Source organism: Cyprinus carpio, chromosome A8 (genome assembly GCF_018340385.1).
Source record: "Cyprinus carpio isolate SPL01 chromosome A8, ASM1834038v1, whole genome shotgun sequence".
Taxonomy (NCBI): Eukaryota; Metazoa; Chordata; class Actinopteri; order Cypriniformes; family Cyprinidae; genus Cyprinus; species Cyprinus carpio.
In genome coordinates this window covers 26,671,312-26,690,103 of record NC_056579.1, presented here as the reverse complement: position 1 = coordinate 26,690,103, position 18,792 = coordinate 26,671,312, and the positions used below count along the sequence as shown (strand labels likewise).

At 43.4% G+C, this 18,792-nt stretch overlaps 1 protein-coding gene across 1 annotated transcript in view; it reads right to left on the bottom strand.

The window, feature by feature from the left end:
- LOC109111810 (plexin-D1-like) overlaps positions 1–18,792 on the bottom strand; it is a 77,951-nt gene that overhangs the window by 16,740 nt on the left and 42,419 nt on the right. Inside the window, 7 exon segments of the mRNA XM_042762986.1 lie at positions 4,306–4,455; positions 5,468–5,734; positions 5,835–5,919; positions 6,277–6,456; positions 6,540–6,679; positions 8,233–8,338; positions 8,810–8,955. Coding sequence (XP_042618920.1) covers positions 4,306–4,455; positions 5,468–5,734; positions 5,835–5,919; positions 6,277–6,456; positions 6,540–6,679; positions 8,233–8,338; positions 8,810–8,955 — 1,074 coding nt within the window.

Sequence of the window (18,792 nt, the reverse complement as noted above, 5' to 3'; positions counted from 1 at the left end):
GCACTCCGACTGGTGTTATCTGGTTAAACATTGGCCTCCAGGGAAAAAAATTCTACCATCCATTGAATACCATGTCATTATCCCTGATCTTTCCTCTCCGCTCATCTTAGGGATGGATTTTATGCTGCGAGCGTCAGTCAGCATTCACATCCCATCAAGGACGGTGACCCTGGGTGAATCTACACCCCAGGAGGTTTTGAGTGAGTGGTTGGAGGCACCCGAGCTTGGAAGCTTAATGTTTTTAAATGTCTGCCAGTCTGCCTTGGATGAGAAAGTTGAGAGAGCTTGTCTGAAAAGGGAAGAAAAAGGGAAATTGTTGGACCTTCTGAAATACTTTTGGAGCCTGTTTGATGGACACCTGGGGCACACTTCATTGGGGGAGCACGTAATTAACACTGGTGAAGCAAAACCAGTTCACCTTCCGTCATACCGGAGCTCAACAGCCAAGAAAAAAATAATTGAAGATCAGATTCAGATGATGCTGGAAGAAGACATCATCGAGCCATCTTCCAGTCCATGGGCTGCACCCGTGGTAATTGTCAAGAAGCCATGTGGAGACCACAGGTTTTGTGTTGACTACAGAGGCCTTAATCACCTGACACTTAAGGATTCGTACCCACTTCCCAGAGTCGACGAATCATTGGATTTCCTGGCTTGTGGAAAATTTCTTACTACTTTGGATTTGGCTCGGGGGTACTGGCAGGAGTCTGTAGAGGAAAAGTCAAGGCCAAAGACAGCATTCGCATCACACTGTGGCCTCTTCCAATTCAAAGTCCTTCCTTTTGGGCTTAGTAACGCCCCGGCCACGTTTCAGAGAGTAATGAAGAATGTCCTTGCTGGATTGGTTTACAAGTGCTGTGCAGTATACTTGGATGATATTGTCGTTGTATCCCCAACCTTTGAACAACACTTGAAAGACCTCCGGGAAGTCCTTTCTAGGCTTGAGTCAGCTGGTCTTACTCTCAAGCTAGATAAGTGTCAGTTCTGCTTGAGTGAACTCATCTTCCTAGGATACAGGGTCACGCCGGATGGTATTTCTCCTGATCCGAGAAAGGTGGAAGCGGTCACAGAGTTCAGGACACCGACGGATGTGAAACAAGTGAGAGGATTTCTCGGCCTCACAAGCTACTACAGGCGATTCATTCCGAGTTATGCACAAAAAGTCGCTTTTTAAACTCACCAGAAAGGAAACTCCGTTCAACTGGGACGAGGGTTGTCAGGCTTCGATGGATTACTTGAAAAACTGCCTTACATCTGAACCAATTCTGTGCCTCCCGGATTTTTCACGTCCATTCTTCATCCACACTGACGCTTGTGACTTGGGCCTTGGTGCGGCCTTGATGCAGAAGGATGACATGGGGCGAGATGTGGTGGTAGCTTTCGCGAGCAGGACGTTGCACAAAGCGGAAAGACCGTACTCAACACCTGAGAAAGAGTGCTTGGGAGTGATTTGGGCTCTGGAACATTTCAGACCTTACATCGAGGGCCTTCATGTAACCATTTATACTGATCACAACAGCCTGAGGTGGCTGATGAACCGACCCAACCCCTCTGGACGACTGGCGAGATGGTCCTTGCGCCTACAGGATTTTGATTTTAACATCGTCAACAGGCCGGGGGTTCAGAATAAAGTTCCAGACGCTCTATCACGCAACCCACTACCTCATTGTGAGGGCCCTATTGACATTCTTCCTCCACATGCGGTCATAGCTGGGATGGATCTGCGCAGTCTCTCCTCAGTCCTGATAACTGACAGAGCACAGTTGACGCAGTTACAAAGGGGTGACCCAGTGGTTGGAGGTCTTCTTCGAAACCTTGAAGAGGGCGGTACAGATGAAGAACATGTCATTCATGATGATCTGCTTTATTTCAAGGACCCTAAGATAACCTGCAATCTCCATCCAATGAAACAGCTTAAGTTATATGGTCCCAACAGTAATTCGACCAACTGTACTCCGATATTATCACGACCATCCTACAGCTGGCCACCTGGGTGTGACAAAAACATTGGCCAGGCTGAAACTGAGGTTCTTTTGGCCCAAGATGGTGACAGATGTGAAAAGATACGTTATATCGTGTCCCGTGTGCCAGTTGACGAAGCCGACACAAAGAAAACCAGCAGGGCTGATGGTTCCGATTAAACCTATGAGACCCTGGGAATACACAGGAGTGGATTTTGTGGGTCCGCTTCCTCGTACTCAGAGTAAAAATGAACATCTAATCGTCTTCATTAACTACTTTTCGAAATGGGTGGAAGTGAGTGCAGTGCGGTCAGCGACAGCTCAAGTGGCAGCGAGAAAGTTTCTGAGTGAGATATTTGCTCGGCATGGTGCGCCAACCTACCTCATATCAGATCGTGGGACCCCGTTTGTTAGCAATCTTTTTGAGCATGTGGTTGCTGCCCTTGGCACTGAACACCGGCTGACAACGGCATATCACCCGCAAACGAACGCCACTGAGAGGGTAAACCGCACACTTAAAACTGCCATACGTGCATACGTGGAGTACAAGCACACTTCGTGGGATAAATATCTTCCACAAATCTGTTTTGCTCTTCGAACTGCTTGCCATGAGAGCACAGGTCAATCCCCAGCAATGTTGTTATATGGCCGTGAGTTGGACACACCGCTTGATTTGATAACACAACCAAATTCTGCGTCTGAGTCGTTATGGACTGAGACAGAGAAGAGTCCCGAGAATTACTTCTGACTGGTCGGTGAATAAGTGGATTAACCCCTACCATACTCAAAGATTTGACTTGTATTAAGGACGACAGACTAAGTAAGGGTGTTATTCAAGAGTTATAACTGTTGTTGTTCTTGCATGTTCATGGTTCTTATCTAGGGAAAACTGATTGTTTTTACTTTTGTGTTGAGGTCATACTTTTCTCAAGTGTTACGGAGCTAATGTACGCTGTGCTAACATGTATGCTTGTACTGTCTGTGCATTATATACCCCTCTATCTTATTAACTTTTCAACTCAGTCATGTATGAGTGGTTGTTAAGTAGAAGTTTTCCTTTGCTGTGTACGGCTGAGGGCAGCCTTTTTTTTGGCCGGGGAAATCTGTAACGAGTGGAAATAAGTGTGGCCCCTTTAAGAGCTGCGCGCTCCCTGTAAAATGGTATGCACTCTGTATGATAATGTATACAACCGCGACTCGAATCCCCCATGTATGCGGGTATGTCTGTTTGGAAATCATTTTGTTTTAATCTTGTTTGTTTTGTTTTGGTAACGCTGTGGACGGTGGAACATGGGACGGACAATTGCCTGAGTTCGACTGGAGAAATAAAACGCGAGTCGTTGTTAAATGTCAATCGCCTCCGTGAGTCTGTCTGGCCTAATAACTTTGTGAGCTATCCATATTTTTTTTTCCCCCTACTGACACAACGCGTTACAACGTGGATGGACATGACGGAAGAATCTCCATGTTTGCGGTCACTGTCCATTAGACCTGTTAATAAAACGTGGAAAACCCGTCGGAATGCAGATCTATACATCTGGCATTAACACAGCACAAACATACAGCAGTCCTCCTGTTCTCATGAAACAGCATTCCTCATGAGAAAGCGCTCCATTAGCTGTGTCACGGCTGTGACCGGCGCGTGTTAAATATAGCTGCTGCTGTTTCACAATCAGACCAAACAAAGAGCGGGGGATTTCAGTCATGAAAACAGGCGCGCTGATATCAGGCCGGTTCAGGGTTTGGTCAGCGCTTGTTTTGGTGTCTGATGTTGCTGGTTCATGTCTCTGGAGTGAAGTCAGGAGGAGCACACAGATAGAGTCTCCAGTGATGAACACGGAGTAGATGCGTGATTAGCGTCAGATACAGCGCACTGATAAGGGTGATGAGAGCTGTGTGTGTGTTGTGAGGCACAAATAAAGACATTCAGGGTCCAGTCACTGTCTGTAGGTCACAGTGAGTCATGAAGCAGCATGTGAAGATGAACTTCTGCTTTCCACAGGACGACCGTAGAATGGTGTAAATCAGCACCAGTGCTGCTTATCAACCTACAGGACACTCAGGAGCAAACTACTGCAGCCTCTACAATTCACTGTTGTTGATTTTTTTATTTTTATTTTTTGGTCTCTTTATCTTATGATTCTGGGCAGATCTTGGGCTTTGCTGTAAATAATAATAATATTTAAATAAGTATAAACAGGCAGAATTTTACTGGCCTTTGGTCAGATCTGTGGTATTATCTTCTCACAACAGCAATAACAGAATAGTGTGTGTGTGTGTTTTGTCTCCTGTGTGTGTGTGTGTGTGTGTGTGTGTGTGTGTGTGTGTGTGTGTGTGGACTCACAGTGACAGGCAGCTCTCCGGTGCTGGCGCTCAGGGATCTGTTGATGGTGCAGTGGAAGAGCTGCTCGTTGTGGAAGGTGATGTCACAGAGGTCTGAGCCAATCGTCACGGAGTATTCCTGCAGCGTCAGGTCCAGCTCGCTCGGCCCTTTCTGACACACCAGCACACAAACACATGATGAGACTATGTGTCTATGATGTTACATATACAGATACTGTAAGTGATGGAGGATTCTCTCCCGTATTTCACAGTGGAAACACAAACCATGTGATTGACAGAATGTCTAGAACACAATGTAGCACAAATATGCTCAAACATGAACAACTAAACATCCTGTGATAATTAGCCGTACACTTTGATTGCAAACACACAGAGACACGGGCTTCACGTCTTCATCCTTCCTTCCTTCCTCCCGATTCTTTAGGAGAATGAAAATAAAAGTCCCTGGCTCTTCCACGCCTGTTAGGTACTTCCTGCCTGACCCTCAGAAACTCATAACATCCCACCACACAGACCTGGACTTCCCCAACACTTACACATCTCTGTGTGTGTGTGTGTGAGCAATGGTCAGCTACTCTTGTCATGGCAGACCATTATAACTATTCTAGGCCCTAGTGTATTTATAAACATTCCTCTCACTACATCCTCCATCTTGTATGGATTTGTTCACTAAACTTTATCTATGAACCAATAATCATATCTTAGAAGTCAAAATATCTACAGGAACACGACAGTGAATCAACGGTGTCTTAAAAGAATGGTTGAGCCAAAAATAACATTTGCTGAAAATAGATGTCGGTCGTTCAAGATCAGGATGAGTTTGTTTCTTCATCAGGTTTGTAGAAATGTAGCACTGCATCAGTGTCTCAGCGGATGTGTTTCAGTTTCTGTCTTCTCCAGATGTTCACTGATGGACTGGAGTGCTGTGGATTACTCCATTAACATCATGATGTTTTAATCAGCTGTTTGGACTCTCATTCTGACGGCACCCATTCACTGCAGAGCATCCATTGCTGAGACACTGATGCAGTGCTACATTTCTACAAACCTGACGAAGAAACAAACTCATCTTGGATGGTCTGAGGGTGAGTATATTTTCATTTTTGTTTGAATTATTCCTTTAACATGCCGTCTAGGTCTAGATAATCGGTACACACGCTCACATTGATGATGAGGATGAGCGGCTCTCCAGGATGATGTTTGATGAGTTTCTCTTTGTTGGCTGTATAGAACTGCGGATCCTCCACATATTCAAATTGAAAGGCATCAGCTTGAGGCTCCTCGTCCTCGTCCGGCCCTCGTCCTGATGGAGACGCGTCCTCTCCTCTGTACAGCACCTCGTTGAGGTAGAAGTGTGCCTTGGCCTGCTGGGATTGACTGGCGGCAGGAGACTGACAAACAATCAGAGTAGAGGACACACAGGAGCAGCTCTGCGGAAATGAGATCCAGATGAACAAGTGTACAGACTGAAATATCACACACACATCAGCACTGATCTCTACCCTATAATCAAAGCATTATTTATCTCACCGTCTGTCCGACTCCAGACACCTCCATCCTGACAGACTGCACCAGATCGAAGCCGTATCCAGTGACGGAGATACTGCGACCACCGCTGCAACACCATCACATCACAATTACATGTTAACACAGAGGAACGTAGATCTAAGTGACACGTAAAGCCAAAGCAAAGCTGTTTGCAACAGCACACTAGATTCTGCAGCATGTAGGCTGTATTGTGCACAGCATGCAGTAGAATTCAGTACAAATGTGGCCAACATGCGCAGTAAACAACACACCACACTGCTTAAAATACTGTATCCCCACAATGCAATGCACTCAACTAGACCTTCCCTTTCCAATGTAATGAATGACATAATTATGTTGCATACTGCATACTGTTTTACATGCCATGCAGAGTCTACAGTAGATGGGTATGAACAGCAACACTCGACTTCTGAGGGTTCAGTACCTGAGGAAGCTTTTGTTGGGTCTGATGTGACTGATAGTAGGGTTTTTCTCGTAGGTGAATGTGAAGCTGGGTGAAGTGCTGAGGCACGGCCGGCCGTCATACACCACACACACAGACACGTTCTCAGCGACGGCCGCTTCGGCTGGAGGCATCACACACTTGATGACGTCACTGGACAGCCTGCAGAAGCACACGGCAGACGTGATGAGCAGCAGATATCTGATATATAAGGAAAACATGACCTGCCGCGAACATGCGCTCACATGAAGACGGTGCAGTTCTGAGTCTGGTTGATCTTGACGTTAACAGTGGATCCAGCGTCCAGGGACTTGCCTTGGATGGTGAGTCTGGTTCCTCCAGCGAGGGGACCCTGCTGCGGCCCGAACTCCAGCAGTCTGGGCTCCTGTGCCATGGAGGAACAAGATTTTTTTTTTGAAGTGTTAAAAACAGACTATGGTTTGATCTGGTCCCAGATCTGACTGACTGAGCATCACACTGGAAAGAGCTGGCAGACCAGCAACAAATCAGCTGCTATTCTCCAAAATACAGCTGCTGACAAGCTGAAGATCTACCATCCAAGCAACTAAATCAGCCTGGAACAACTACAAAACCGCTATCATGTTCCAGAGACCACTTTCAGCAGGCTTTAGCTGGATTTCCACCAGGAAGGCTTGAACGCTGAATGCTGTAGCATAGTTAGCAGATTTCAGTATGTTTTAAGCAGCAAGAGCTGTGTTGATGAAGTCAGAGAGCAGCAGCTTTGATCACATCAAGAGCCATAAACGGTTCTGGAAGGTTAGTTTAAACTAGCATGTCACTGAGAAGTAATGTGGCATGCAGAGTGAATGTCAGTGCTACACATGTGAACATATACAGCACACAGACCACATGACCATCACATCCTGTGGGGGGTAAAGACTAGCTGAGGGTCAAGAGGGGGATATTAAAGCATAAGTGTGTGTGTGTGTGTAGAGTTGTTCAGCCAGATGTTTCCTGAGCTCAGCGACTGGGCTAAAGGTTTGAGGAAAGAGCTTTGGAGGAGTCCACATTCATATCCCTCTTTCTCAGGGAATTTCCTCTTTAGAAATCCTGATCCTGTTTTCTAGTCCTGCTCCAGCTCAATTTCACACCAGGCCAGTTTGGAGTGGTCTGGGGCTCTTCAGTGTGTTGGAGAGCTTGGAGTCTGACCCGTTATGATGTCCTGCGGTGAGTCTGGCTCTCCTTAAGCTGCTAGCTGTGTTTGGGAATATGGTGGCTGGTTTCTAGTTGGTAAAAGCCAGTAATAAACTGGTCAAAGCTGCCTGAAAATGTTGGACCAAGAAGAAACGCTAAAAGTGCTCAAGCTGTTTTGGAGAATGGTGGCTGGTTGAGCAGCTAATGAGTGACTGGACCTGCTAGAAACCATCTACTGTCCAGACGACAGCATGCAGTTTAAGCTCAATTGTCCCACAGGCTGCTCTCAGCTCTCCTGAATACATTTACCAAATTTCCACCAGCTTTCACATGTTTTCCCCTAAACTCAACGCATCTGAAGACTCAGTGTGGATCTGCTCCTTCGCATTCATTTCTAAAACAAACCACACGCGCCTCTGTACAGTATCTCTCAATGCTGAGTGAAAATGACATCAGCCCAGGAACTGCTTCAGACAACACCATGCCTTCCTTCTGCTGTGATCAGACTGATCTAGAGGGCGGACCGTCCTTCCTCTCACTCAGAGTTCATGCAGTCAAACACGTCATCACATCATGTGATAGCTGGGAGAAAATGGTGAGATATCGTGAGTATCATGCCATCAGCATCTGTTAGCATATTCTGTGATATCCCTCATGAGACGGTGGTCGAACGCACAGTGAAGGGAGTGATGGGAAAATAAATCGGGATGTAGAGTAAAGAGTGAATGCTGAATCTGAGGGTGTGAAATGGAAGTGAACAGAGAACAAAAGGCTTGCACGTACCACAAAGGAGAAGAAGTCCTTTGAAACGCCCACTGCTTTCCCAGCTACGCTCACGGTCACACGATCACTCATCTGTTCCCACGATGCACCAGTCTCACAGACCAACCTGTAGCAACACACACAAACTGCTGCATCACGACCCAAAACACGAGCCAATGCTCTGACCTCTACGCTGTGTGTCCAGTCCAGCAATCTGTCATTTGGTGAAGTTTGGATAATTAGCTGTGTGACGCCCTCAAAAACCATGAATAAAACTACAGCACAACCCAGATGACACTAAATATGGCTTCACCCGCAACAAAGATAAACATGGTTTGTGCCTACATTGCATTCTAGGCTAAGTGAATCAGTGTCCAGTGTGGAATGTGTAAAAACTGAAGCACAGATGAACTCTGACATCAAGTGGAGCTCAAATCAACATTACATTAGTCTGAACTGTCAGTCACGTCCCAATGATGATCTGTACATTCATTCAGTCAAACATGGTTAAACACCAGCTACTGTAAGTCTGTAGAGATCATGTCAGTCAGTGCAGTGCAGCATGAAGGGTGTGAGTGTTTGATCTGTGTGTACGTACCTGACTGAGACAGTGTAGTATTGTGGCAGTATGCTGCAGGGCACACTGCCGATGTAGACGTTGAGGTGAGCAGCACTGTGTCCGAGGTTCCTGCCCTGCACAGTGAGCAGCGTGCCGCCCGCGAGCGGCCCGGACAGCGGCTCGACCTACAACACAACACAACACAGCGTGACTGAGCTGAACCAGCGCCGTGACCTGTGAAAACACAGTCCAGTACACTGCAGACACACGTTTGCATGTCAGTCAAGGTCAGCTTCACAGAAGACAGATGAAACGTGGGAAGATCATCTCATGGTTTATTTTGAAATCCTGGCAGAAGAGTTATCATAAACCTGCTATGTTTATATGTTCATTACGGTATGGGTAAGTCATTCAGGGCTTCAGACTAAACAACTCCACTCATAAACAGTCTGTACACCTAACACACACACACACACACACACACACACACACACACACACACACACACACACACGTTTCTAATGTGGTCAAAAGACTGGAATAATGAGGATTTTGTAATGTTTTTGAAAAAATCGCCAGGACTGCATTTCTACAGTAAAACAGTAGTATTGTGAAAGCTATATAGTGAGAGCTAAGAGTGACGCTCAGATCAAATGTACATTAATGATTGTAACTTCAATTGAATTTCAAATTTACATTTTCCTTCCTAACACACAGACTACTTGAAATACACTAGTCATCTTTTGATACAAGAAACAAAAACAACAGCACAAAAAAATAAAACAATGCAAGAAGTCAGTTACAATTGCCCCTGGTCTCCCCTACTTCTTTAAAGTGTGACAAAATATTAAAACATGCTTAGTGGGGTGACTGTAACAGTGTTTGGGGGCAATTTTAACACTGAAAAATAAGTCATATTAACCCAGTCTATCTCAAATAGAAGCCTACCTCAAATTATAAAAATACTTCACTAATAACAAAAAAAAATATCCTTTATTATATCTTTTAGTTCAAATTCTTTTAGATATATATTATAAAAATACTTTATTCATAAGAATAAAGAATATCCTTTATTATATCTTTTAGTTCAAATTCTTTTAGATGTCAGGCATCATATGCATTCATAAAGGAAAAGTCTATTTCTATTTTTGAAGAAGTCTAGGCAACTATTCTAGTGGTAACTGGATTTTAATTATTTTAATATATTTTAATATTTAATATATTAATTATTATAGTCTTTAACCAAACTTTAATGAAATGGTAGAAGACAGACATATTAACAGAATAACTCAATGAAATCATGTGGATATAATATTCATTTTATTTGTTAAAAAAAGATTTAAAAGCAACACATTGTTTAATGTGTAACGCTGGTCATTTTTAAATGTAGTTTTACATTTAAATATGTTTATTTTCTAACAGAAAAGTAAAACCTCTTATGCTAGCTAGCCATGCCTATATTAGCATAGATTGTTCGTGTTAATTTTATCATTATTACACGGCTCTGTGGTATACTTGATTCTGATTGGTCAGTCGCAACATTCCCAGGATAACAACCGGTAAAAGCTAATAACAGGCTCATCCGGGTAACAGCAGTCGGCGCTGTACTCTTGCTTGAACTATTTTTTTCTTTGTGGAAGCTTTGCGTTTGTTTAGCTAATAAAATATTAAAACTCGATTCAAAATGTTGTACAATTGTTTAATTTTGTCATCCTGGTATCGCGGATTCGCTCTGATTTCATACAAATGCAGCTGCTTCCATTTTGCTACGACTGTTTTGTACATGGATTTTTAAGAGAACTAACAAACTGGTAAGGTTTTAAAACATTTTCGTCAATTTTATTGCCTTAATTATTTTGTGGTGAAATGTGGTGTAATACAATGTCTGTTTATATAAAAATTTACCATAACAAACAAATTCAGTCTTAACATAAACTTTGCGCTCAAATATTTCAACTCAAATCAATATTTCATGTCTAATTATTTACTTATGTGGCAAGTAGCTGTGTAATAAGCGGGATAAACCCCCGCTTCCCGTCGTGTCCTGATCACATTGTCGGGGTTTATTCTTCGAGAACAACCAGCTGGATGTACATTATCCCTTACATAACCTATCAATTCGCAGTCATCTAAACTTTAGACAGCAGAAGAAAAATACTGTACATCCAAAAAGACCCTTTCATACCTCAAAATCAGTATTTTGTTAATAACGTCTGCTGAGATGAAGTGATTGTGATCCTTTTTCAAAGGCAGAGTGAGAATCATATTGAGCATGTGCAGATTAAGGGCCAGATTTACTAACGTTAGCGCTCGTCAACGCTGTTCTTGGTAGATTGTGTTGGTCATTATGGAACGTGTCATAACTCTAGCTTGTTTCTGATTGGAGGAACTGAGTGTGTTACAAATGCCCCAAGTCTCCCTACTGTTCACTGTGCACAGAAAATGAAGTATGGGCACTAAATGTGAAATTGTGCTTGTTGCAAATGACTGCTTCGCTAAGTTTAATGGATTTTAGGCTAAGTCCCTGTTTTATATTGTAGTTGTTGTTAAGTAGATGGACCTGTTGTGCATTTCGGATGAATCAGCACATCTGAAGAGGTTTCTGTGTATCTGTGGAGGGGAAATGTTGAAATGAGTGTGGGTAAGGAGGACAGAATGACAGAGAGACACAGAAACACTTCACTCTTTTTTAGGTTGCTTTTATCCATAGTGTCCAAAGAGAGACAACAGGAAGTTAGGGAGGAAGAGCTAAAGAGGGACAAACAGGAAAAGGAAATGAAACAGGACCTGAGCACTACTCCAGCACATTCACACTTACCATCACAGTCACTCAACTCAATGCTGGGAATCTGCACGAAGAAAACCTGAAGCTGCTCTACGTTTGGTATTAAGCCTCTGCTTTTTACCCTGTTAAATCGAGGTGTGCTTTTCAGCTACTCGACATGCCGCCAGAGCCGCGGTAATGCTGTCATTATCAGTGTGATATGTCCTGAATGAATGAATGACAGCACAAGCATTGAACATCACACTTAGCAGCAATAACATTAATCACAATTCATACTTCATGTAATGATCATGTTTGTTGAAACACCAATTTCACTTCACATGAAATTAACCAATCCAATATAATCAAATATCAGCCTTCTGACTTTATCCAGTGATCAGACATGATTCTGTGTGAATCTGTCTGTCTACATCTATTCTATCCACTGCCCTATCAACGGACAACATTCATATCATAACACTTTTTGTTTGTTTGCAAATATATTCTTGTGAATTTTCATTAAATATTTAATCACATAAGTGTTCATTAAATTCATATCATAATTAAATTATATTATCAGCACTCTGCTCCTGAGATATTGATATGCAGCAAAGAATCAAACGACCACCAGTTCCAATAGGAAATGACCCAGCAGTTATTTCATCAGAGAAGAAAAAAATTCTGCGTGGTGGAGTGCCGAGTTCATCACAAAGATAGTACTGCATAAAAAAGAGTGAAACCCATCAAAGTAGGATATATAAAGACACATGTGAGATGAAAAGATGCTGTAAACAGTCCCGCGAGAGTGAAATGAGTCCCGGTTCACATCATTTTACCTGCTGTTCTCTTCATTTACACCCTTACCGAAGCGAGAGACAGAGACAGAAGGAGAAGTTGTGAACAGAGCACACTAATCACAGGCTGTTTTAAACACATTCAACTGCAGAAAGAAGTTTGAGGCGATGCTGGGACACTCACGGTTACTTCCCGAGCTCTCACACTCACTACACGGTATTTCTACCAGTCTTCTTATAAGTTCAGCTACTAGACACCTAACCATTGTGCTTCATGCACGGCAACACTTTATAATAACTTTCATTTATAAATCATTATATAATGCTTAACTGATCATGAGTTAATATATGATGTTAGTTAATATCGTGTTTACATTCCTCCACAAGCACACGTGAGCCAGGCTTTGCAAAAACTCACTGATCAGATCACAGAGACAGAACAACAACACCTGGACTCTGTTTTAATCATTCTTGGAGACTTTAATAAAGCCAATCTCTCCTGTGAACTGCCAAAATACAGACAGCATGTTACATGTCCCATCAGAGACAGTAATATATTGGATCACTGTTACAGCACAATAAAGGATGCATATCACTCTGTTCCACGAGCAGCTCTGGGGCTCTCTGGTCACTGTTTGGTTCATCTTATACCAACCTACAGGAAAAAACCTAAATCTGCTAAACCTGTAGTAAAGACTGTAAAGAGATGGACCAATGAAACCGAGTAGGTTTTAAAAGCCTGTTTCGACCTCACTGATTGGAGTGTTTTTAAAGCTGCTACCACTGATCTGGACGAGCTCATAGAGACTACATTCACACTGTGAGCCTTAGATCTGCTCAAGATCTGAATTTTTTTGTGTAGCTGTTCACATTGTTGTTTTAAATGTGGCCAATATCAGTTTTACAGTGTGAACAGATCATGGTTCTGAACTGACCCACACGTGCAAAAGAATGATACGAACAGGGTTTCCACGTTTACACAACAAAATCTGCCCAATTGCTTCTCAAAACTAGTCCCAAACTAGCACAACCATGTTCGGGGGGTAAATGTCACGTTAGTGGGGTCACGTTGACCCACGAAACTGAAAAGTGGAAAAGTCGGCTAATTCCGCAGGGTAACTGTGGATTTGGCAACACTTGCACTGCGTGCCGTCATACCGAAGTAAACATGGAGGATGTAAAGTAAGTGATTGTGCATTTATTTATAGTGTGAACTGCTGCTGAATCCGCCAAAATTATGTGCAGGCAATATGAAAAATAAAGACAAGGATGTGACAGCAGAGTTTTGAAGCTTTTATGATACGAGCCCTCATGTTTTGTTTGTATATAGAGTTGTCACTGTAATTCTTATGAGTTCTGACACATTACACTTCCATTGATTACCTTTCGCAACTGTCTTGATAACTTTGGGTATGTAAAAATCTTTTAAGTGTCTCCCGTCAGTGTGGAATTAAGACGAATGTCGATCTAGAGAAACGGAAAAGTCGCATGAAATCCAACATGACATTGCAAAACATCTGACATGTATCACAACACTGCAAATGCTGCTGTTCTCTTTGAGCACGTCTTCTCTGGATCCCATACAATTTGTGCTGTTCACACTGTCATGACAAAAACAGATCTAAGTGGGAAAAAAGCAAAAGAATTTAGATTCCATGCGGTTTGTGCTGTTCACACTGTCATGACAAAAACAGATCTGAGTCATGTGTGAGCAAAAAAATCAGATTTGGGCAACATTTGCCTGCAGTGGGAACATAGCCAGAGACTGTAACATCCTGTATTAGTTTCAGTGAGGATATATGCATTCCTACCAGGGCTTATTTAATATTCAACAATGATAAGCCATGGTTTACAGCAAAACTCAGACATCTTCGTCAGGCCAAAGAGGACGCCTACAGAAATGGGGACAGAGTCTTGTATAATCAGGCCAGGAACACACTAAATAAGGAGATTAGAGCAGCTATAAGGAGCTACACTAAAAAGTTTGAAGATCAATTCACTTCCAATGACTCAGCTTCATTGTGGAAAGGTTTCAGACAAACTACAAGACACCACCCCCCTGCACTTAGGTGAATCAACAACTTGCTGAAGACCTGAATGAGTTTTATTGTAGATTTGAAACACCTTACACCCATTCTGACCAGCTCCCTACACAACCGTAAACACCTCCTGCAATCCCCCTGGTTCTGGCTTATCTGAAGGACATCACTGGACCTTTACTGGACCCCCTGCAGTTTGCTTACCGAGCAAATAGGTCCATGGATGATGCAATCAACATGGGATTGCACTTCATCCTGCATCATCTGGACAAAACAGGGACTTATGTGGATCCTGTTTGTGGACTTTAGTTCGGCTTTCAACACCATCATCCCAACAGCCCTCCAGACCAAACTGATCCAGCTCTCTGTTCCTAACTCTATCTGTCAGTAGATCACCAGCTTTCTGACAGACAGGAAACAGCTAGTGAGACCAACAGCATGCTCAGCACTCCACCACACTGGTGCTCCTCAGGGATGTGCGTTCTCTCCCCACTGCTCCTCTCCCTCTCACCAAAGACTACTCTAAAGACCCCTCTGTCAAGCGAAGTTTGCAGATGACACTACAGTCATCGGCCTCATCCAGGACGGTGACGAGTCTGCTTACAGACAAGAGGTTGAGCAGCTGGCTGTCTGGTGCAGTCTTAACAACCTGGAGCTGAACACACTCTCAAAACAGTGGAGATAATCATGGACTTCAGGAGAAACCCCCCTGCACTCCCCCCACTCACCATCATGAACAGCACTGTGACTGCATGGAGTGGAGATTCCTGGAATAACTGTCTCTCAGGACCTGAAGTGGGACATTCACATTGACTCCATTGTTTAAAAGCCCCAACAAAGGTTTAACCTGCCACAGGAGCTGCTGAAACAGTTCTACTCAGCCGTCACTGAGTCTGTCCTGTGCACTTCAATAACTGTCTGGTTTGGTTCAGCTACAAAATCAGACATCAGAAGACTACAGAGAACGGTTCGGACTGCTGAAAGGATTATTGGTGCTCCCCTGCCCACCTTTCAAGAACTGTATACATCCAGAGTGAGGAAAAGGGCTCAGAAAATCACTCTGGATCCCTCACATCCAAGTTACCCCCCCTTTTTGAACTTTTGCCATCTGGCCGGCGCTTCAGAGCCGCAAATACCAAGACAGTCAGGCACAAGAACAGTTTCTTCCCCCAGGCAATCTACCTCATGAACAGTTAAATGTTCCCCACTTATGCAATAAAAATGTGCAATAACCTTAAATTTATTTGTTACCCCACCATCCTAGTACATCCCTGCATCTTAATCTATTCTATTCCATTCTATCATCTATAGCACAACTGTACATATAATGTATTTTATTTTTATTTTTTATTTTTCAATATTTGTCTATTTATATTTACATAGGTATCTTTTTTTATTTTATTATTATTATTATTATTATATTTATTTATTTATTTTGTCTGTGTGTTGTTGTCTCTGTGTACTGGAAGCTTATGTCACAGAAACAAATTCCTTGTATCCACAAGCATACTTGGCAATAAAGTTCTTTCTGATTCTGATATATATTCACATAGCTAGAAATATGAGATGATGTTCTTGTAAATGTTTACTAATGAACTTACTAAACTACAAAATAACAAAAATAAAATTAAATAATAAAAATTACAAATTTTAAAAAACAAAACTTAAAAAACAAAACTTACAAAAATTCACAAATTTTTCATCTTCATTTGTTGGTCTTTGTTTGTTGTGTAGACCTCTATTTACACATTTTAACAAATAATCTATTCATTATTTGTTTTTGTTTATGCAGTAGCCAATCTAAAGTGGAAACTATTAATTGCCAAATATTTATAAATGTTTACTAATCATTAATACCTTTATGAACAGTCATCTCAATGGCAAAAAATGTCCCAAAAGACCTGATTTACCCTATTCACACATTTTACTAATCATTCATTAATCATCTGTTTACGTTTTTGCAATAGCCAATCTAAAGTTGAAACTATTCCTCATTTGTGAATGTTTATAAACGTTTACTAATCATTTAGTATCTTTATAGGCATTGGGCATTTAGCTAATGTAAAAAGGTTTGTGTAAAAGGTGCCTGGTTAAGTTTAGCTAAATGCTTACTAAAGACATTAGTATACTACTCTTCAGTGTATCATTAAACAGGATATTTCTTGAATCATAAATGAATGGGAAAACAAATTTTTTTTTAAAAGAAAATACTTGTTAATTTATCAAAACGATATAATATAAACAGATTGCGCTATTCAGCTCGACCAGCTGACGTGCTATCGAGCGGGCAGAGCTCTCGTCGCAGGAGGAAAAACCCGCGGCGGCGGGCTTTGTGTTTACATCAGTGATGCGTGGTGCTGCGATACTGTTGTGATCAGCAAACACTGCTCAACCCTGGTGGAATTTATTATTATTAAGTGCCGGCCGTTCTATCTGCCGAGGGAATATACTGCTATACTGCCTCATTTCAGTGTACATTCCCCCATTCAACATCACCAGCAACAGGAACGACGCACTTAATGAACTGTACCAACACATCAGTGAGCAGCAGACAGCACACACCCGGATGCTTTTCTCATCATAGCTGGGGATTTCAACCATGCTGACCTTAAGAGTGTGTTTCCAAAAATACACCAGCACATCAACTTTCCAACACGAGGTAATAACATTTTGGACTTTGTTTACACCACACAGAGAGGAGCTTACAAAGCCCTCCCCCTCCCCCACCTCGGAGCCTCAGATCACATCACTGTTATGCTAATGCCTGCATACAGACCACTCATTAAAGTCGCCAAACCAGTTTACAAACAGATTAAAGTGTGGCCAGAAGGATCATCAGAGATTCTTCAGGACTGCTTCAACACAACTGACTGGGACATGGTTAAACAGGCTGCCACATGCAATAACACCACTGACCTCCAGGAGTACTCAGAGACTGTTACTGCCTACATCAATAAGTGTATTGATGATGTAACGATAACAAAAACTATCACTGTCCGGGCCAACCAAAGCCATGGATGACGGGGGAGGTCTACAGACTCCTGAAGACACGGAATGCTGCCTTCAGAGCTGGAGATGAGGTGGGCCTGAGAACAGCTAGGGCCAACCTGTCCCGCGGCATCAGAGAGGCTAAGAGACAGCACTCCAGGAGGATAGCTCACCAATTCAGCGACAGCAGAGACACTAGGAGCCTGTGGCAGGGAATACAGACCATTACGGACTACAAGCCCCCACCACGGACCTGTGACAACAACATCTCTCTCTGCTGAACGAGCTGAACACCTTCTTCGCTCGCTTTGAGCAACAAAACAAACACCACTGCACAGAAGACTCCACCTCCTCCCGGCGACCAGGTGATGACTCTGACCCCTGACAGTGTGAGGAGATCCTTCAGCAGGATCAATGCCCGCAAAGCTCCGGGTCCTGACAACATCCCTGGGGCGTGTACTCAAAGACTGTGCAGCAGAACTCACTGATGTCTTCACAGACATTTTTAACATCTCACTGAGTCAGGCTGTTCTTATTCCCACATGCTTTAAAACTACCACTATCATCCCAGTCCCGAAGAAGCCATCTCCATCCTGCTTCAATGACTACCGTCCTGTTGCACTTACCCCCATCCTCATGAAGTGCTTTGAACGGCTAGTCATGCACCACATCAAGTCTGCCCTCCCCCCCTCCCTGGACCCATTCCAGTTTGCATATCGGTCCAACGGTCGACCGATGATGCCATCTCCACTGCCGTCCACTCAGCACTCACCCATCTGGAAAAAAAGGGACTCTTATGTCAGAATGCTGTTCATAGACTTCAGTTCAGCATTCAACACAATCATCCCTCAACAGCACATTCACAAAACTGGTCGAGCTGGGGCTCAACACTTCGCTGTGCAACTGGCTGTTGGACTTTCTGACTGGAAGACCTCAGGCAGTACGGGTCGGCAGCAACACATCCAGCACCATCACACTGAACACTGGGGCCCCCCAAGGATGTGTGCTGAGCCCCCTCCTCTTCACTCTGCTGACCCATGACTGCACACCGTCACACAGCTCCAACCTCTTCATTAAGTTTGCGGATGACACGACTGTGGTGGGTCTCATTAGCAAAAGAGATGAGACAAAACTACAGGAGCGAGGTGAGCCGACGCTGGCCGGGTGGTGCAGTGACAACAATCTCTCTCTGAACGTGGAGAAGACGAAGGAGATTGTTGTAGACTTCAGGAGAGCACACACTCAGCACGTTCCTCTGACCATCAACGGTGCGACTGTGGAGAGAGTGAGCAGCACCAAGTTTCCTGGGTGTGCACATCACAGAGGACCTCTCCTGGACCGACAACACTGCAGCACTGGCCAAGAAAATCACAACAGCGTCTCTACTTCCTCCGCAAACTGAGGAGAGCCAGAGCCCCACCCCCCATCATGTACACA